At 45.5% G+C, this 22,075-nt stretch overlaps 1 protein-coding gene across 1 annotated transcript in view; it reads left to right on the top strand.

Annotated features, from left to right (window-relative positions):
- Nucleotides 1–4,309: 4,309 nt before the first annotated feature.
- The window catches only part of IPO7 (importin 7), a 1,018,209-nt gene continuing 1,000,443 nt past the window's right edge, over nucleotides 4,310–22,075 (top strand). The window contains exon 1 of the mRNA XM_069623670.1: nucleotides 4,310–4,504. Coding sequence (XP_069479771.1) covers nucleotides 4,370–4,504 — 135 coding nt within the window. The 5' untranslated portion in view covers nucleotides 4,310–4,369. The remainder of the gene's footprint in view (nucleotides 4,505–22,075) is intronic.

The raw sequence follows: 22,075 nt of genomic DNA, 5'->3' as shown, positions 1-22,075 counted from the left end.
GTCTCAATTCAGAAATGCTGCATGCCAGGTGGCATGCCGTTGTATTGGGGTTTGGGTGATGTATGACATGGGAATGGTCCCTGTGTGTTGGCTGTCATTTGGTAATGGGATTGGCACTTTGCATGTATTTCAGTGTGGCAGGGTTTGGGCCTCCATCTGGACATGTAAATGTTGATGTGTGTGTGTGTTGGGACATGCATTGCCTTGCCTAGGCTCTATTCCAGATCACTTGTGCTACGTCATGGTTTGCCCTACTGGGGTCCACAGGGTCACTCACCTCCATCTCCAGATGTTGCGGCACCCGTCTCCATCTCCCCGAAGCCCTCGATAGACTCCATCTGGATGGTAGTACTGCATGTCTCCTCCCAGCGCATTAGTTTGACTGGGGAGTGGGCACCCCCGCCTGTGGCCATGGCCTCCCTCCGATTGCTGGCCAGGATGTTGCAGACCCTAAGGCGGAGGTCATCCCACCTTTTCTTGCAGTCTTTGACTGTCCGTGGGGTGGTGCCGACTGCAGATACCTTGTAGGCTACCTCCTCCCATATCTCCTTCTTCCTCTGCTGCACCTCCCTTTTGAGGTTATGGGTGTTAATCTCATCAGCATGGGCAGCAAGGGTGTCCACCAACATGTTAAGTTCCTCATCAGAGTAACGCTTCTTGCGCAGGCGGGGGTTGGATTTTCGGGTTGCCTTAGACATGCTGTTTTGAAAGGCCCTGGTCTCTCCTGTGCAACACTGGTGGTTTGGGAGGTTTGCAATGGATTGTGTTTTTGAAGATGGCTGCCGGCGCATTTCCCGTTCTGACGCAATGACGTTACTTCCGGGTTCGGTATTACGAGCCCGGTATTAGCATGATGTTATTACCGGGTCGGTATTAAGGAGTGCCTCCTAGGCGGAGGCGGTATTGGCGTGTCCCATGATCGGGGGATTGGAGGGCCTATAGCGGCATGGTGGTATGGCCATTACCGGCATGGGGGTTCGTGCGTGCTCGCGCACTCGTAATCAGCCGCTATTAGCGGCGTCAAATGAGCACGGACCCGCTACTTACTCCATGCCGGTAATGGGCCTGTTTTTAACAGGATTCTCGTATTGAGGCCCAATGTCTCTTATCACCGGGCCGAGGGAATGCATTAAAATTCCCCTCAGACGGCGCAGGCGGGGGTTGGATTTTCGGGTTGCCTTAGACATGCTGTTTTGAAAGGCCCTGGTCTCTCCTGTGCAACACTGGTGGTTTGGGAGGTTTGCAATGGATTGTGTTTTTGAAGATGGCTGCCGGCGCATTTCCCGTTCCGACGCAATGACGTTACTTCCGGGTTCGGTATTACGAGCCCGGTATTAGCATGATGTTATTACCGGGTCGGTATTAGGGAGTGCCTCCTAGGCGGAGGCGGTATTGGCGTGTCCCATGATCGGGGGATTGGAGGGCCTATAGCGGCATGGTGGTATGGCCATTACCGGCATGGGGGTTCGTGCGTGCTCGCGCACTCGTAATCAGCCGCTATTAGCGGCGTCAAATGAGCACGGACCCGCTACTTACTCCATGCCGGTAATGGGCCTGTTTTTAACAGGATTCTCGTATTGAGGCCCAATGTCTCTTATCACCGGGCTGAGGGAATGCATTAAAATTCCCCTCAGACGGCGCAGGCGGGGGTTGGATTTTCAGGTTGCCTTAGACATGTTGTTTTGAAAGGCCCTGGTCTCTCCTGTGCAACACTGGTGGTTTGGGAGGTTTGCAATGGATTGTGTTTTTGAAGATGGCTGCCGGCGCATTTCCCGTTCCGACGCAATGACGTTACTTCCGGGTTCGGTATTACGAGCCCGGTATTAGCATGATGTTTATTACCGGGTCGGTATTAAGGAGTGCCTCCTAGGCGGAGGCGGTATTGGCGTGTCCCATGATCGGGGGATTGGGGGGCCTATAGCGGCATGGTGGTATGGCCATTACCGGCATGGGGGTTCGTGCGTGCTCGCGCACTTGTAATCAGCCGCTATTAGCGGCGTCAAACGAGCACGGACCCGCTACTTACTCCATGCCGGCAATGGGCCTGTTTTTAACAGGATTCTCGTATTGAGGCCCAATGTCTCTTATCACCGGGCCGAGGGAATGCATTAAAATTCTCCTCAGACGGCGTTCTTCGAGGACTCCTGTCGCATCGATATATATGTGTGGCTCCTAGAGCCATCTGGGTGCCAGGCTACTGGGGTCTGAAATGTCAAAATGTGGCATGGCCTGCAGTTGTAAGGAGTCATTTCCTCTCTCTTCCCTGAGGGCGGGCGTGCGGGGAGTGGCGCTAGATTGAGGGCTTTGTAAACTGCTGTATGCCTCATTACTAGACATAATGGCGGGGCCTTATTAGATTTGTCAGCGCTCACCTTGTACTTTGAAGCAGCGTGTCTGCAGCTTTGTGTGTTGCTGTCTGGGCACTGCAGGGTGATTAGCTGGTGGCACAGCGTGCAGCTGGGAGAGGCTCTTGCTGCTGGACAGCAAATTGTGTCTCTTAAAGCTGTGAGCCTGGCTCATGGGAGGCCGTGGAACCTTGAGTCTAGAATTTCAGCGTGTGGGCTTTCGCAAGCATTTGCACGTGTTATACGCACCGGGCGCATATTCCTTTAAATGTTTGTGTATTGCAGACTTTCCTCTGTGGCGGTGCGAGTATTTTTTTCCCTCGCGGCGGCTTCACCGTCTGTGAAATGAAAAGCAATGCAGCACTGCATAGTGGGCCGGAGCACGGCATGGGCGTATGTGGCTCCACGCACTGCGGTTCAGGGCAGCTGGAAGTTTCACGTTCACCCGACGTGGAGGTGCTGCTTTCGAACGAATCTCCTCATTCGAGGAATTACCTCGTCACCATTGTTATATTATAAGTGCACCTTCAGAAGGCTCAATCGTACAGCAGTAATATGATAGTATGTAATAAATCATGGAGACAATCTCTTGGCAAGTACACTCGTTTAATATCAAGCTCGAACTGGCGCACGGGTGAAAACTCCAGCCATAACAACACGTGGGTTGCAACCCACCATAACAATAGAAAGTCTCCTTTCTCGAGGTGATAATAGGAAACAGAACATTACAGTACAGTTCCTCTCGTGAGCCCCATGCCCCACAGCAGTACTCCATGTCCTCACTTCATAAAATCTGCCGTGCGTCCACTTTTGACCTCTTACTTTAGTCTTTAGCTGTTTCGAGAATTGTTACTAACCCCAATATTGGTTTGCCAACGTGTTACACATTCATTCTGTATGGCCTGTATTGGATTGCTAAATGTGTCTGTGAATGAATTGACACCAATTTAATTTGGATGTTCAAATGCCAATAAAAAATAATAACTTGTAAGTTTAACACTATCCCTTTGAGACAAACTGCTACCTATGTAGCAGCACTCAGTATACCCAGAAGAGACCACATCACAGAAGCAAGAAAGATGGTTCATCGGCTCCCTGTCAAGGACTGCATTACATTCAAAATTCTCACAACCACACAGAAATGCATCGACCTCGAAGCACCCTCATACCTACCAGACACACTATCCAGAGCACACTCAACAAGGCCTACCAGACTATGCTACACCAACCAACTCACGGTACCGCGTATCAGAAAGCCTAAGGCAGGTGGAATAAGCTTCCCTTATCTCAACCCTAAGCTTTGGAACACGCTCCCTACTGCTCTTAGAGCCGAAACATCTATATATGCCTTCCGCAAAAATCTTAAAACCATTTTTTGAACTAACTGTACACACTCTTACACCCACTATCGTTTTACCTCCTCTACTATGCACATTATGTACTCCTTGCATGCTGTCTGTATTCTTGTGTATGTAATTAAGATATAATCTCCACTGTAACAAGCACCACGATGCCGAGGGCTGCTGTGCGCTCTACAAATGTGCATAAATAAATATGTGGATGGGACCTTACACCTTGAAACTCCAGAGGTTGCATTGCTGGTACATTTGATAACCGATGCGGTAGCCCTTCTATCTTAGACCCCATTTGAGATAGGATTGTTATTGACTCAATACCCGTAGGTTGAAGCCCTCGTATATACCCCTAGACTGCTATCCTGGTAATTCCTAATACGAGACTAGGGTCATTAACATTCTTCTCTGGCATACTACCTTAGACACTCTTGCTTCGCCGCCGCGAAGCTATAAGTCCCTGGAAAGAACCACAGATTCCTGTGGAGGAACCCTGAGGGTTCGGCCCTGGCACTGTGGCCCGGACAAATGTCATGATGTTGCTGCCGGACTCCAAGATCCGACGTACCCCGCGCCGGGCGGAAGTACGCCTTGTCCCAGCAGCACCCGGTTCTGCATCCGGGAGCTTGACGATTCTCTTCCTTTGGCGCCGGTGGCTGGAGCAGTGGGTCCATGTGCGCAGCGCCCGCTCAGCTCAGAGATCGCCCCGCACTGTCAGCAGGCATGGAGCCCAGCACTATCATCGAGGCCCTGCGCGGCACTATGGACCCAGCGCTGCGCGAGGCCGCCGAGCGCCAGCTCACTGAGGTATGGAGCCGGGGCCGGGGAGAATATTTAGGTCTGATGATAGCCCAGCCAGGCCTGGTGGTAGCTCCGTGTCCTGTCCAGAGGGCGACACAGTAACTGGGGAGTATTGTCGGAGAATGGGTGGGTGAGCGACATTTTGCTGGGACTTGGAATGCATCACCTAAGATAAGAGGAACTGGACTCTGGAATTATCGTTCCTGCCGTTAGGCGAGGGAGGTGCTAGAAATTGGTGTATGGGAAAGTTGTGCCATTTGTTGACCGGACTGGGCGGGGCTCAGGTTGTCATGTTAGTTGTTAGAGGAAGCCAATGGTCGCTATGAGTGGTGATTCTGCCATCACAATATGATACCCGCCCTTCCTTCGGCACTGGTCTATCCCGTGTCGTATGGCCATTTTTGTGTCAATGTTTATGCCCTACTTGCACACACTGTTGGGCCGCTGTCGGCCTGTCTGGGAACGAGCAGGTCTGCCATCGCCCTGCACCCGCCTCCTTCCGAGGGACGCGGATGTGACAGCCCATGCCACGTGGGGCTGTGTTCTGTTGTTTGAAGGACTGTCCTACCACCTGGTCCTTGAGTTTCCGAGTCTTCAGCGGGATGACGTTGGGCTTGCAGAGAGGCGTAAACACGCACGGTCCGATACATAAGGAGCACTTCGTTATGTTCACCTACATTGAGTCCTTGAATTGGAAATCTGCTTCTGGAAAGGGATCGGGCGAATAATTGTGTTGTAGCATCTGGAAATGTGTACTTGTTAATGTTCACGAGAAACCCTTTGTAGTGTGTACTCTTTGATACCGAAAGCTGTCGTTAATAAAATGTTGTTAGCCTACCTGTGAACTATTTCCTGTTCGCATTCATGTATCCAAACTTTGCTGTTCTCTACTTTTTCGTCCAGAAATATATTGTGTTTGCGGGTTACGAACCTTTTATTGTTCATGCGATGTTTCGACTCCAATCACCGAAGGCAGTAAATAGTTGCGCCGCGCGGTAGATGGCACATATTTACGGAGACATGTGCAGAGCTTTACTGGGACTGGTTGTGGCTCTGTAGCAATGTTCGCATGCCCTGAGAGGGAATAGCTGACACTAAAACAGATTTACTTTTACTTTATTGCGGAGGAACTGAACATAACTTTTTTTCCAGCTCCATTTGCCAATGCAGTGCTCGTATATTCGTTTCCTATCCAATTGGGGCCACCTTTTGTATACATACAGAGAAGTACTACTAAGACGCCCTGTGAACTGAAGAGGAACATAGGTTATGAAGGGGGGGGTGGTCTTGCTGCAGTGATATATGGCATTTATAACGCGCCTATACACAAGTGTTTAAAGGCGCGACGAGGCAAGGGAGGGGGAACAGAGGGAAGGCGGAAGACGGACAACGATCCTACTAGGCCAAATGTCATTCACATCGCGCAAGTGCATGGGAAGGGGTCAGTTCAGTACATGGGATAGTAAAATAAATAAAAGTAAAGTTACTCAAATGACAAATCTCATCTGTACAGGGGCGCCATACTTGTCAAATTGTAAAGTGACTGTATACTAGTAAGTCTCCTGTGGTCCAAGCAAGCTATTCTATAGTACACCATTTGTCCACGAATGCTTATAATATGCACGCAGACTGTATTTAGTCCATTGCGTAATACTAACGTCACAACTATAGAAGCAGAAGGAAACGTCTGTGGGCGGAACTACCCCGAGATGGCACTGTCCCGCCATTTAAAAATAGCTTTTACATGTAAATACATAGGGTGTCCAATTTGACGGCCGTGTGGTTTTTATGTTGGTGGAATATATAAATGCTACAGTAACTTGTTGAACGGTTACATCTAGTGCTTTTGCTCTGTTAAAAAAATGTCCCTTTAGCTGCTCCTCTCTGAGCAAGCGGGTCTTTTCTTGTTGCCATGTGCTGATAACTTTATGTAGAACTCTGAATTCATTTGAATTGCTTAAATATCGCCTTGAAGTTGAGTTGCCACAACTGTTGTCAAAACTGAGTGCGTCCTCTCATTGTCAGACAGTTAAAGGTCTGAACACAAACTGGTGTTCACATGGGAAGCCACGCTGTTCAGTCTAATTACAACTAGCTGATGGCATGTGCTGCACTGGTTTGTTGGGGGTCATGCTTTCGTGGGCGCCGCACTAAGATATAATCACAATAAATGGTCACGCATTTAAACTCGGGCCTAAATCATTTAGAGATTATACCTGTAGTGTCTTCAAATGGTATCCCGAGTCTACGGTCTTGGGGGGGGGGGGGGGGGGGGGAAGGATCCAGTTTTCTGGTAGTCTCGGTGGGAAAAGCCCTTAACTGGCCCAAAATAATAAAATTCAATGTTCAGGGTATTCTATTTTGTCCTCCAGGTAGTACCTGCATTTGCAGGGAGCTATCCAGGGTGCTGACGATGGCCCTTGTACAGGTAGTCTTAGAACCAAAGTAAACAGCCAGCATGATGGTTAATTCTGGTCTCCAGTTCGGACTTTGACTTTTGAGTGCCTTCACTCTGGGGAATGCAGAGTTTTAGCTCCCTTTGCCCTCAAATTATCCATGCTTTCGCAATGTGTTTCGATCAGCATCCAGAAAATCTTTTCCAGGAGTAAATTACTTCTCTGGAGTGTGCATTATTTAGTGATGACCTTTACTTTACGGATGTGATTCCCTATAATGGTCAGTCGGGTACAGCGTTGCAATACCTCGAGAGTAAATGCCGGTAAAATAAACTGGTATTAGTTGGCAATGGTTAACCATTGTATATTTTAAATGACTTTGTTAAAAATACACTGAACACTGCCATTGTGCGTTTATAGTGGGAAACGCGCCCATAGTAGGGGCACTTTGCAGACTTCTAATATACGGGCTACTACGTTCTACATGTCGTTTTTTAAGCTTTCAGTGATTTCCTACTGTCACCAGTCTGCCTATAAAAGGAGAGGACAAAAATACAAATGTAAGTCTCCCAACTTTGTTTTTTTTTTTTAAGGCAAGGTGCTTGCAATTGCTCTTTAGCACATTGAGAGACTATACCCGTAGCGTTGGAAATTATGAATGCATGTAATCTAAACTATTTGTACATCTGCCACATGAATGTTCCTTTGGAGATGGGGGCCCTTTTAATCCAATTGCTCCATTCTAGCCTGAGGACAAGGGTTTTAACTAACCATACAGACACTACTTACTTTGAACTGGAGCAGGGCTACTGCTATCTCTTTGCATTCGCATTTGAAATCCAGCCTCTTGCTTTAGGTGCGAGATGGGGGGTTATAGTCCTACCATCCCTATTACACAATTGTTTAGTTCCTCCCTAGGAGGTATAATAACCTCCCTTCCCCTCGGCTAAGCCTTTCAAGCATCATGGACCCTAAAATCCCACAGAGGGCAGGTCTGGAGGGTCACAAATTCTAGCGCGAGTAGGATTAGGAATAATGAGTATTCGTAAGTAATGTAGGCTTTTCCTCATTCCAGGACTTATTTTGAGGCATGCAAAAGACTGATAATGCAGCATTTGAAACATCACACAACACACATGCTTAACAAACGCCATCACCAACTGTATTGAATGACCACTGGCGGCCCTATACCAGGCAAAAGCACACTCCTCCTGACTGGCTACGTTTAACTAGTACTGTCCAGTAACGTATATTTGTGGGCCCAGTCTGCTGCCCTATAAATGTCCTGCAAGGAGTCCTCACTTAGCATCTGCCCAGGATGTCACCATGCCTCTGATTAACCTCCTCTGAATCTGTAGAGGAAGCAGCACCATTGCTGTCTTGTCAGCTCTTCAAATTATTGTTCGAAGCCAATGAGAAATTGGTCTTCCTGCTAGCTCCCGAGACCCCATAATCGACAAATTACTGAGCTTCCAAAACATTCCCTCTGTCCTTATCCTACTCTCTCTTGTCTGCCTTTACAGTCAACCATACCATCCTGCTCAACCGTCTCCGTGATAACCTGGGTATCACTGATCATACTCTGACCTGGCTGACCTTTCCTCTCCGACCTACCCTCCTAGGTTATACTGAGGTCCTTCCTATCATCTATCTCCCCCTCGCCCTGGCTTTTCAACCAATACCTGGCAACTCTCTCCCACTGCATTGCCATTTTCTGCTCAAATTTCCAGTGCTAAATTGACAACACTGAACTCCTTATCAGGCTGCCCCTGTCCACCTCCTCTCCCTCTCTCAACTGATTGCCTTAGTGCCATTCAAGATTGGTGTTCCGCTAATGACCTTTGTCTGAATGCCAGCAAGACTGAGATCCTCATCGGCACACCTTCTCCATCCTTTCCCCTCACTCCCTGGCCAGCCTCCCTTGGCCCTACCCTACCTGCGAGGCTAAGAACCTCAGGGTCATCTTTGATTCCACACTTTCCTTCTCCACCCACATCTGTCTCTAAGAAGTCAAACTTCCTACTGCCCTTCCTCTTACCCCCCCAGAAGCTTACTGTCACCCAAGCTCTGGTTCTTTCTAGGTTGGTCTATTCTAACAGCCTCTTTCTGAACCTACCTGCCTCTACTCTCTGCCCTCTGCAACTAATCCAGAACAGGACTGCAAGACTTGTCCTTGGCCTTCAGCCCTGGGATTTCTGGGGCCTCGGTACAAAATACCTTCAGCTATTCCTCTGCACACACCTCCCCTCTCGAGCTCATCGCTCCTCTACCTTGAACTCCCTCAGTCAGTCATTTCTCAAAGAAACGAGCTGGTGGTAGATCTGTCTTCGGCTGGGGCCTCCCTCTGGAACAGCCTCCCTGCTACTCTAAAACTTAAGGAGAAGCAGCTCAAGACCTTCCTCTTTGCTTCTGCCTTCACCCCCCCCCCTGCTGATCTGTTCTCTCCTGGCACCTGGCCACCCTCTGTCCCTCCGTGCCACCCCTTTCACTGGGGTCTGTATCTGTACCCATACAGCCCCCCCCCTTTTTCTTCTTGCACTTGCTGGCTGCACTACCACTTTGTTTCTTTTATTATTTATTCGGTTCTCCTTTTGCTCCGCACTTTCCACTTCTCCCCCCTTCCTTGCACTTTTTCCGTCTCCCTCCCTCACTTGGGCGTTCTCAATGTCACTGGGCCTAGTAAGATCATTGTTTTGTTCTCCCCTGTTCCATTCCCTTGCCTTGTTGCGCTCTGAAACACTTGTGTATGAGCACAATGGAAATAAAATTTCAATTCAGTGTATGCCAGCACCACCCTGTTACAGCTCATAGGGGGATAACTCACTGCAGCAGTTTTCCTGCATTTCTATGGTGGACGAGCACTAGTAAATCCTTCTGCACCCCCGCCACTTCCCTACCCATAGATATTAAATTCCCCAACGCTCCAACCTCCATAAGAATGCAGCAAAAGGGCTGTGAAAAAAACGTGGGGGGGAAATTGTGGTGAATTTAGACAGGACGCATCCAAAGCATGCCACCTTCTCCATAGGAGTGAGTCGGCTGAAAATCCGGTAGCAGAAAGCTATGATTCCTGTCAAGCGTCATGCCTCAGGGAGAATTCTCAATCTTTTACACAATTGCAGATCTCTCCCAACTTGCGTACTGCTTTGACAGCCACCCTGAAGATTGACCCGAAACTATTGTCTGGGCTATTTAATTGGGTTACGCGTGGCCCCTGGAGAAATTTCAGGACCAGTGGAGGAACGCAAGACTTTACTGCTGCCTGTTGAGCACTCAAAGTAGAACGAGCAAAGGTAGCAGGCAGAAATTGCAGTACAGCTGCCATGCCATAGGGCATGGCCTGAACCCCATATCAAACACACAAGGAGACAACATGGTTCTGGTACCCATTGTAGTACTTCAGCGTAATTGGTCTTATGTAGGTCTGCAACAAGCAAACCACGTGTGAGGAAAGCCTAAAGTTTACCAATCTCTTCTTCGAAGTTGCATATTGACCACCTGAAGCCACTCCAGCGTGTCAAGAATTCTGTTCAGGAGATACTGATCTGACCTAGGAGCTATTAAAGTCTCATGAGTTCATAGGATGCTGTTTGTTTTAATTTTTAAGTGCTTTTGTTTGTTTCTTATGATTATAAACGGTACATAAGCATTTTTACAAATATGATCTAGTCTTGTTTTTTACAATTATATCAACTGTCAAAACAATATAACGCTAATCCAAATACTGTTTCTTTAAAATCAAAATTAATCCATGTCTTTACTTTTCGTTTTTGGCATTTGCAAAACTTCTAATATAGAATCTGCTTCCACAGTTCGTATACTGTTTACAAGGACTACCGTTCACTGCAATTATACCTGCACAGAACTGATCAGTGACGATGTTTTCATATGAGGAAACAATTTTCCATAAAATAGACAATACTTATCACTCGTTCAATGTCATCTTGTATTAAAAGATGCCTAATTGTTTCCATGCAATTATGACATCTACATATAGGGCCTCATTATAACCTAGGTGCTCCCGTAATGAAGGGTGCCGGTACGGGACCGGCACCCTTCATTACGGGAGCGCCTATTACGAGTTGTCCTTAGCGGGTCCCGCAAGGAGAAGAGGGAGCTAATAACGTGCCGTTACGTTAGCTCCCTCCCCATTCCCATTGAGCCCTATGGGGGCTCAAATGGGAATAAGGATGGGTTCCTTCAAGGAGGAATTACCGGGTCTTCCAATGTCGGAATGACCCGGTTATTTCTCATTGAAGGAACCTGGTACTGGGACCTGGCATGGAGGCAGCCATGCCCTTATTAAGGGCATGGCTACCGCCATAATCGTAATGAGGCCCATAGTGTTCTATCAATATGCCCAATCACCATGAGATAGGGTGATAGATTTAACCGTAGTAACATAATCTCTGCTGGCAATAATCCAGACTGGTTTATATTGCAAACGGTTTAGCCACCCGAAATCCGGTTTACTATATTCAGTCAATGATTGCTTTTGTGCTACATAAAGGATGTTGGCGCATTCCCGTTGTGTCGCCTTCAAGGATCGATTATTTTTAACGATAGTTACTTTTCCCAATATGCCTATATTCCATACTATGCAGGTGTGCAAATTCATGCATTCAGATACGAAGCTAGCAACGATTTTATCGGGCATGTGCTCGTTTTTAAACGGTGTATAAGGATAAGAAACGGTGAATCCGCTGTTTGTATTTTATGCAACAAGAGGCTTCAAATATACAAAATGAACCATTTAATGAATGGCTCAGAATAAATGAGTTGAAAAAGATTAAATATTGAAAAATACTTGTGTAGCAATTTGATATGGAGAAATGCACAGGTCCGATCAGCCACTCTGCACTGCCTGAAAGATGATGGAAGTTGGGCAATCTGTTGCATGCATCCAAACATGCAGTTATCCAAGTTTCTATTACTATGTTGCTTTGTCTTTTGCAGTGATTCTACTTCATCTTTTCATATTTCTTCCCCTTTTAATTTGTATTTTTTGCGCCACTACATACTCAACTGTCACTATCAATCTATTCTCTTTACTACCAATGCATTTTATATCTGACTTGTTGGTGCTGTTACCTTGCGTGGTCTCTTAATGGTGCAAAACAAATCTAGTGTAAACATTAGATGCACACTACAAGTTTTAGTCCATTATTATGCTTTACATGTCATATAGGCCTGTCCTAAAGCTCCATTAATACACATCATAAAACACATATTTAATGTCAGTGCTTCCATGTGTTAATTCCGCCGCAAAAATATCGCGATGCAAAAAATAACTCGTCACAGAAATTCACACATGGATCCTGCAGGGGACACCCCCCGCTCCCACATGTATCCCGGACAAAAAATATTGCCTATGGCGAACCAAACGGCCATATCTACGGCGATATTTTTGTTCGGGATATTATGTAGTGATACCATGTCAGTTATGTTTGTAGGGCAACCATTGACATACTGGGGAACCACATGTAGCTCTGGCAGGCTTTTAGGCTTTATCCAGGAGCTAAATGGCTCCCAGCCATTTTGAACTCTGCAGACACTGCCCACTTCTCAAACCTCCAATGGGGATAGGCACGGCGGCAGTACCCCCCACTGCAGCCACCACCACGGCTCATCAGAAGAGGCAGCATCTATCATTGTGACCAATGGGGCACCACTAAGATCAGCTATGCCTCGTTGTCCTGAAGCATTCTGTTAGCGTTGTGTTTGGGATGAGTGGCGTGGAAGGGACTTTTCAGGATCTATTAGTTGGTAAAGATCGTTCTCTGCTGAGTAGGGGATAATGGGATATTGGGCTACTTGATGAGCTCAACGGATCATGGAAAATGAGGTGTGATGGATGGAGAGAGAATTGATGTAACACCCAATTGTGCCTAGTGAGTCCAGATGTATTGTGGCTGTTTAAGGGCATTGTTTTTCGTATTGTTATGCGGAACAAAATTGGCAAGGAAGGACTTCGGGATACCATGGAAATTAGAAAGCATGTTACGTATGCATTGCTTAAGGGGTTTGAGGCTTTTCTGTGGATAGCCCCCCTCCTTTGGAATAATTTGCCATTTCAACTTAGTTCCTCCACCTCCTTGTTAGCCTTCAGAAAAAAGGTAATCGTCTTTTTTTCTTTTCTTTTGCTCCCTACCAGTTGTCCCTATATGCAAGATATTCCTGCTTGGTGCTCTGGTGTTTTGCACATTACAAATGCAATAATCGACTTCACGAGGACTCTATGGATTCTTGAGCATGGCCTACTGGTATGGTTTATTGTGAGTTTATTGGGGGTCTCCATGTACAAAAAGAGCTCCAGCTCTCCTGGAAGTGATGGTTGTCTTTCCATTGGTATTATAAGAATCTTAAGACTCCTAAAGCAGGATTTCACTTTCACAGCTCACGGGCGTAGGTTAATTTCGCCATTTCAACCTGTTTGCCGATCTCTTATGCAGAGGGTAGATCCAGGGCGGTGGGATTTCGTTACTACTTGTATACGATCAGGACGTATACGATCAGGACGTGAATAAACAGGTTCAACAACCCTATTGGTACCTTGAATTAGACCCTGCAGAAAACATAAAAAAAATCCATCCTCTGTATTACGGGGAGGGCTTATATAGATGTAGTAATTAATTCTAGTGTTTTACACTTGCATTGCAGGAACCCTCAAATTCCAGCTTTTTACATCTTGCCTAAAATCCACAAATCCCTTGACTCCCCACCCCCCCATCCGTCTGATTGTTTTGGCTTGTGGCACAGTCATGGAACTATTTAACCCTTATTGACCCCAGCCTTTGTTAATAATCATATCGTTAACTTAGTGAAGGGTCTTGAATTAATCGGATCATTAACTTAGTGAAGGGTCTTGAATTTAATATTGAGACTGACCTGTTGGTATCTTAAGCTATGGGGTCCCTCTAATATTCCTCAAATGGATTCCCTGCAAATCATGAGGCCTTAGAGTCAAGACCTCGACCACATTCAGTACCTCCTGACGTTTTGACTCGATTAGCGCAAATAAACGTCTCAATTAGTGCAAATAGCTCTACAAGAGAACTCATTTGTGTTCAATGGTTGTTTTAATAAACAAATCATGGGGGCACATTTGCACTCCGTTTGGCAAATCTATACACACCTTTATTTTTCCTCAATCAAATCATTTTTATATTCAATCACACTAACACATTTGATATTTTTGGTGATATATCTGCTGTTTTTATATTCTGGTGGGACTATCTGGATACATTTAACTGATTTTTGGACTGAATTCACAACTGTAACATCAATTTGAAGTTTTCGTGACGTGCAGTTTTTCATAACTACCTTTCTTGGACATTTTGATTAAGGTGGTAGGGGGGTGTATGTGGGAGGTTCAATTGTAGATACTCCATACACTAACAGCCAGAGTTTACCACCATTCTTAATTTTTCTAGTAAACATCCATCTAGTTTATGGATTAATGTGCCATTTAATCAGTTCTTTCGTGCACACAAATCGTACTAAACTCGTTTATTTTTAATTCAGTCTAAGATTATAATTTAAAGACTTCATACTCTGGTTTATTCCCCCTCAAACTGATTTTAGAACTACGTCTCGCTTTAACAAACATAACAATAGTAATGACTGCAGTCCTCATTTTTAGTCAAGTTATCAATTACCATGAAACTTTTTTTCCGATCCAGAATTTAAGAAACCGTCTTGTCTTAAAAAAAAAAGGCATCTATTTGAAACAATCTCCGGTGCATGCCCTTCGGAAACCTAATCTGAGATGTCGAGTCCTCTTAATGTATCACAGTTAAGAAGCAATCACACTTGCTGCTTGTGCACAGTATACCAATTCACATTGAATCTTTTGTTCATGTCAGAAAGACCATGGCACTTGTATTATAATTCATTTATAACGTGCCTGTACACATGTTTCTAGGCATGTCAAGACAATGGAGGGAGGACAAAACAAACTATTTTACTAGTCCATGTCATTCAGATTGTGCAAGTGCGATAACGCAAAGTACAGGGGGAGGGAGAAAGGGAAATGCCGTCAGGGCGGCATTGCTCAGAGTACGTTTAGCCAGAGCACGCAGCTCTGGGGATGTGCAAGGAGGCTGAGGACTGTAAGATTACAGTCCCTAAAGTGCACGGTAGGCCCGAAGGCAGTGCAGGGGCGACTGGTTGTGGAGCAGCCTGGTACCCAGTAAGACCTTGAGGGTAGACTGGCAACCAGTCAGCACAGCAGACAGGTACGTCAGCAGGGGAGAGGGAGAGAAAGCAGAGGTGAAAAGGAAGGGTCTTGAGCTGCTTCTGGAACTTCAGGTGGTCCGGCTAAGTTTGAGAGGGGCAGGCCATTCCAGAGGGCGGGCACATGCAGAGGAGAGGGATTGTTGTGTTTTTTAAAAATATTTATTTTTTTCTCCCACCACTCTGGTGAAGCGTCTGACCCTTGAAGTTTGAGGTTGCCGAACGAAGGGCTTGAAGGAAGGTGTTTTGAAAGAGGGAGTTGGATGTAGTGTGTGCCCAGGCCCCAGAAAGCCTTGTGGATGATGCAGAAGGTCTTGAGCTTGATCCTTGCAGCCAATGGAGAGATTTCAGGGCTGTAGAGATACAGTCCCTGGGCTTGTGGGCAAGGACGCTTCTTGCAGTCCTGCTCTGGATTATTTGCAGAGGTCGCAGAGTAGAGGAAGGCAGATTGAGTAACAGTTTGTTGCAGTAGTACAGCCTAGAGAGAACCAGGGCTCTAGAGAAAGTGAGCCTCTGGGGGAAAGTGAGAAAAGGAAGAATACCTCTACCTCTAAGGAGGTGCAGCTGGCAGTGGGGCTTCTTGGACAAGTCCTTGATATGAGGAGAGTGGAGTAGATGACGGGAGGTTTTTTGCCACACAAGGTGAGGGAAGAGTGCGTATGGAGGGTGGCGTGAGTGAGAGGGAAAGCGGCAGCAGAGGTCCCAATGAGAAGGATCTCAGTCTTGGTGGCATTAAGGCAGGATCGTTTGAAGCGCACCAATCCTAAATTGTGGAAAGACCATCGGGAGTGAGCGAGAGGAGGCTGAGGGGAGCTTGAAAGGGGCAGTGCCATCTGCATAACACTGATGGAGGAGTGGGTAGCGATCATGTGGGCCAAGTAGACATTGAAGAGCCAGGGTGAGGGGTCAAGGCGGAAGGTCAACCGCTCTAGGACCTGATCCGCGATGCCCAGGTTCTCAGAGTTGACTTATCGGGATGGTGTGATTTGACAATGTCAAAAGCAGAGAAAAGGTCAAGGAGGATGAGGACCAAAGGAAGGCTTGAATCGAGATTAGTGAGCAGATCTTCAAAGGGATTTCTCTGCTTCTGGCTGCTCATGGAGACAACTAGCAGATTCAGTGTGGAGACTAAGCTGGGAGATGACCAGCTTGCCCAGGAAAGGAGTGATAGGGGATGGGCGATAGTTTGCTGGATCGGTAAGATCTTTTAAGGAGGGGTGTACAAGGGAGTGCTTTAGGAGTGCGGGGAAAGTTCCAGTGGCTAGAGTGATGGCAGAACTCTGCCAAGGCAGGGGCGAGGGTGTCAGTGTGGTCCTGTTTCTGGAGGAGCAGGGGAGCACCTGTTTGGATGACCCTTTCATAGATTGCACTTGCCTAGAAACAGTTGGGTGTAGTCTGAGAGGCGGCCGTGTGGGGGGGGGGCAAGAGAGGGAGATGGGGAGAGAGAGAGGAGGACAGGCTGTCCGCATTTTTAGTGGAGAAGTGAGAAACCAGAGCTGTACAGAGGGCCTCGGAGGGAGCGAGAGGTGGAGACTGCAGAAGTATTGGCCAGAACCTTGCATAGTTCGGCTATGGTACAGGACGCAGAGACGCTGGCTTGGGATGTGGGCTCTCTTCTTTGACAGGACAGTCTATATTGCCTTTGGAGCAGGCGGCAGGCCAGTTTGTCAACTGATGCGCCTGATGCCCTCCACTTGCTCTCAGCATCCTTACACTTGTGTTTGAGGGCGGCGAGGTCGGAGTCATACCAAGAGTTGCACTTGGAGGTAGGCTTCAGATGGATTATCATGACCGGGGGGAGGGGTAAGGATGCCTTGAGTATTGGAGATAGAAAGTTGCAGGCTGGAGAGGGCAAGGTATTGAGTCCGCCTCGGGCGTAGAAGCATAGAAAGTAGCAGCAAAGCTTCATGGGACAAAAGACGGAGAAGGTAGGTGGCCGTGCTGGGGTGGTCTTAGCCTTGGGCACAGAGTTTCAGGTGAGAGGAGAGCAGAAAGTTGTCAGTCCAAGAGAAGTGGTGAGGGGGTTTGAGAGGGGGATGTCTGAGGAGATGAGGGCATCCAAGGTATGCCCGGGTGAGTGTCAGACCAAAGGCTAGAATGGAAAGAGTGTTGCAGAGGTTGCGTAAGAGACCCGAGGAGGAGGGATTGGAAGCATCCAGGTGGATGTTGAGGTTTGACGAGGAGCAGTTGGGGAGGAGCAGTTGAGCGATAGAGCCAAGGAGAGGTCTGCCCACTCTGAGAGGAAGAGGGCGACCTGGCCAGGTGAACTGTAGGTGGTGGCCACAGTTGGAGAAAGGCCAGGAGAGATGGAGAGCCTGCAGACCAGGTTTTCAAAGGAGTAGTAGGCCTGCGTAGGAATGACAGAAGCAGGGGCCGACCCCGGAAAGATGGAGCTACTCCACCTCCGGGACGCTTGGTTCTGGGTTTGGAGGGGCTTGTAGCCACCAGGGAGGAGAGTGTCAAAACTTGTGACAGAGCTAGTTGTGAACCATGTCTCGGTGAGAGTGAGGACATCAGGTCAAGTTCTTATACTTTTTATAATTCTTTTAATTATTTTTTGTCTTGGGTTTGTTTTGATGGAAGATATTTGTAAAGGTTTATCTTCTAACACAATAATTTACATAGTTCATACATCAATGCCCAAACTGAAGGATAAAATATCTTCAATAAATAGTCCCTATATATACATTTCGCAATTCGTTTCAGTGCAAGATATGGACTGTGCAAACTAAACTTAATAATTTAAAAACCATAAGACAACGCACCAACTTCTAAATCAAATGAAACTATGGCAGACAAAATAAAAAACTTTAGCAGACAAGGTAAAAGAACCCGTGCTCATACTTCATAAAAACATGATCAGATATTCAATATACGTTTTGTAGGTGTTGGCCTCAATCAACACCCAATATTTCTTCATAATGTAAAGTAAGTAAGAAAAAAATCTGCAGAACTTACATTTATCTTGGTTAATAGGTTCGTCATCCTCTCAAACTTCACAATAGATTTTGGGTGACCTTCCTTAAGCATCTTAGCCAAATCCTGATGCATTGAATTACTCTGAGAATTCAGCATTTTGCTGTAACTGTTAAACTTCCCCAGTGAATTTGGAAGATGGCGAGCTTAACCCTAGCTCGTGCCTCAAGATGGAGTTGGGCAGTGCCAGTGCTAAGCCCAAGACCTGTTTCCATGCCTTCCCCTGGACTCTGTTCAACAAGCAAAAATCTAGCCCATACAATGATGGGTTCGACTTTTAATAGATAAAATTCAAAAGCAGGCGCTCAAGGGAGTATTTGCAATATGTCCTTCTTATAATTTTCAACTGGGAAAGGAGAGGTCTAATTTTCTGATTGGTATTAGATTCCTACATACCCGGGGCGGTGCTATCAGAAATGGTATAACCAAGGTATCGTAGTGCAATTGACCTTTCAATCTGTGGGTCTACGATAGTCCATTTAAATGTTTTAATCCCTTTTCTGTTTGCAAAGATCATGTTAGAATTGGATGGATTTACTAACAGGTTAAACTTGGTGGCATAAATGGCAAATTGATTTAGTTTATTCTGTAATTCAAAGAGGGTCTTGTCAAATAGGTAAGATCATCCGTGAAGCCCATCCAGTGCAGTTGGAGTGGACCGAGTCTTATCGCGAAGATGTTATTCTTTTGCCATGATATTCAAGTCGCAGAGGTATAAGGTTGAGGCCAGTTTGCACCCCTGCTTGACCCCGTGAATGTTGGTATGGGCTTAGTGAGTGCATCTTCCTGGGTGATTCGGTCTCGCAAATTAGTGTTTTGATGTAGCATTACTATTAAACGGACCAGTATGGGTGGCACTCCCATCCTAAGCATTTTGTTCCAGAGCAGATTTTCTGATGACTCGATCAAACGCTGCAAACATGTCCAAAGAGGCCATGTAAATGGGACCTGCGTCAATCTGCTTGGAGTTCTCCAATATATGAGCAAGAATGGTTGCATTGAGGGATGTCCCCATAAACATACGAAACCCAGCTTGGAATCGCCACACTATGTTGTGAGTCCTAATAAATTGCTCAAGTTGATATCAAAATTGAAAAAACCTTAGAGGACACATCCATCAATGCAATGGGTCGAAAATTGTCAGGCACGTTAATCATTTTTATATATGGAATTATAATTGCACTAGCCCAAGATTATAGTATTCTACTTGATTGAAAAAAAAGTCGAATTTTGATTTGAGTAGGAGGGCCCAGAATGTGGTCTGCTTTTAGGATGCAAGCTGGTATACCAAGGCATAAATTAGTTTTAACAAATTGATTAGCAGAGTTTGCTAATTAAATGTTTTTTGATCAGCAAGCAGACCCATTCTACTAATATTAATGTCACAAGACGTTATTTGTACTCCAGACATGAAATGAGCAACAGTACAGCAGTACCGCTGAAATAAGACATTAGTGAGGGGAGTCAGGCCTTGCCAATTCTTTAAATTTCAGCTAGACCTATAGGTTGGGGAAATGGGTACCTATTCAGTCTAAGAGAAATGCACTCGACCCATAAGAAGGGAGGACAACAAATTTAAAATGTGATTTCTGTCAAATGGTGCATGTTACTACAAATCCACTTTGGCGCACTGCTGCCCCCAGAGGCCAGCCATGCACAGTGAAAACTTGTATTTGATATTTACTGCAAACAAAGTAAATGTTAAATAAGTTTAAAACTTCCCTTGTAAATGCTACTTGCCTTTCAAAAAATCTACTCGGCTATGCGAGTGGGCGAAAAAACTTTGCAAGCCATAGATGAGTCTGTAAAACGTAAAAGGTTGGCTGCATGAAAGGACAAAAATCGCTATGATAAAAAAGCTCTGAAAACAGTTTGGCTAGTTGTCTCCCACACATGATAATATATAATACAATCCTAAGCATAAAGCAACGCGAGAGCTCTGGAGGCTAACTACAGTGTTTGGTATTGCAGTAGATCTGTAGATGTACAGACTGGATGGAACTACTGATCACTACTTTGCATAAGCATCTAGTTTGCTTTGTGTATTCAATATGTAAGAGGTAAGAAAGAGACTAAGCAGAGTGGATTGCATAGAAGGCAGAGAACTGGGCACACTAGGTGGAATATTGTAGTTTGTGGTCATCTCACGTTTAGGGTACTTGGTATAAAGCAACAGGGTGATAATATAGAATGTCAATGAGTATGTTCTCTCATGGGTTGAGCACCAGTTGCAAGGTTGGTCATCAAAAGCATTTGATCATGTACATTTTCAAAAATGTTCGCTTGTCAATATGATGCATCTTTCCCAACAAAATGAAATCTAGTTGGCACTATATTTAGATACACTAACCTAAACATTACTGTAAAGCATGGAGATGATGCAGTGTTTTACAGTATCAATACTGTAATTATGCATTATGTAACAACTTAATTTTAGGAATGGCATTGCATGACTATCTTAAAAAAAAATATAAAGTTGACACATCTTTATGCCAGACATGATATAGAAAGCTTAATAAAAGTATCATCATGATTACGTCTGGATTGCAATTATTTGAAAGACATTTTTGCCTAGCACACCCACACATGCCTTTGGCCCTCGAATGGAGGGGACGATTACTGCTGCACTTTCTCTCCATTAGCACTTGTAGTGAACAGAAAAAGAGGGTGAAAAGTGCACAGAGGGTAAGAGGAATGTAGGGTGAGCTGTGCCTTCATTGAAGAGGGCAACTTAAATAGCTAACTTTGCTACACAAGTTTCCATTTGATAAGCAAACCTACAGAATTGCATAGCAAATTATGCGACACCGCTTATTTTGTCTTGTATATATACTGGTCTGGCCGCTTAAGAGGAATTTAGATTTCCACTTGCCCTTTGCCAAGTGTCCAAGGGCAAACCCAACATCTCTGTAACTTTGAGGGAACTGATATTTTTGCAAAATGAAAAGGTACCCTTGCTAATCTGATATCGATGTATTGAGCGCGTTGGTTCTCTGAGAGGTATCCCCTCTCAGGACTGCCCATGCATTTTTGGAATATTTTTTGCACAAGTTGGCAATCATTCTTTCGGCATTTTGCAAACTCTGATCACTTAATTTATTTCTGTATGATTTGACATGTGGTTTTTCAAGATTTTGTTGCCAATTTGAAAGAGCTTGATCTTTCAAATCCCTAATTTGTTAATTTTTTCGGAGTTTTAGGGTTGCCACTTCCAAGTTAAAGAAATAAGTGTGGAATTTCATCCTGTTGAGAATTTGTAATTTTGTTCAAGAATTTTATTACAGAAGTGTTACATACATCTAGGCTTTAGCCATCCACTCCGTTCAAGTTCACTTCCCAAGGACGCATAATCTCACTTCTTATCCTGTAAGTTAATTCTCGTCAGAGCTTTGGATTCCATTTTGCAGAGATAGAGGCCGATCGGCACGCTATCATTGTGAGCGATGGTACTATTTGATGTGCTCAGATTTGTTGATATTCAACGTGATGGCCGTATGATCGCATAAATTCAGATTTTCAACTGTAACCAATTCACAAAATCCACACCATCAATGTAGAAGTTCGACCCTCCGCGTTGCCAAGTGCAGCTATGGGTACCCTCGTGCAGATCTACTGCATGCAATTCCCAATCCTCTGTATTCACACCAACGTTGACTTTTTTTATTTACTTTTTTTTTTTAAAGAGGAATTGATTTTTGGCTAAGGGCGACGTAACTGAAGAACTCGATCTGTTAATGCAAGAGGAGTTAGTCACCCCCAAAAATGACATAAAAGCTGGGGAAAAAGAAGAAACATTGTTGTCAAATGGACTCCATTCTATGGCTAATAATTCAGCCAACTTGATATGAGTGGAGTTAGCTTTAAGAGTGTTGTCCACTCGGATTGCTAAACCCCCTGTCTACCTACGGACCCAACTTTGGCTACATTTGTATATGTAGTGTAGCCGTTGATATTAAAGTGGTTAGTCTGA

This window comes from Ambystoma mexicanum, chromosome 11, assembly GCF_040938575.1.
Source record: "Ambystoma mexicanum isolate Mex_15411 chromosome 11, UKY_AmexF1_1, whole genome shotgun sequence".
NCBI lineage: Eukaryota > Metazoa > Chordata > Amphibia > Caudata > Ambystomatidae > Ambystoma > Ambystoma mexicanum.
This window is presented reverse-complemented; position numbering and strand designations above follow the sequence as displayed.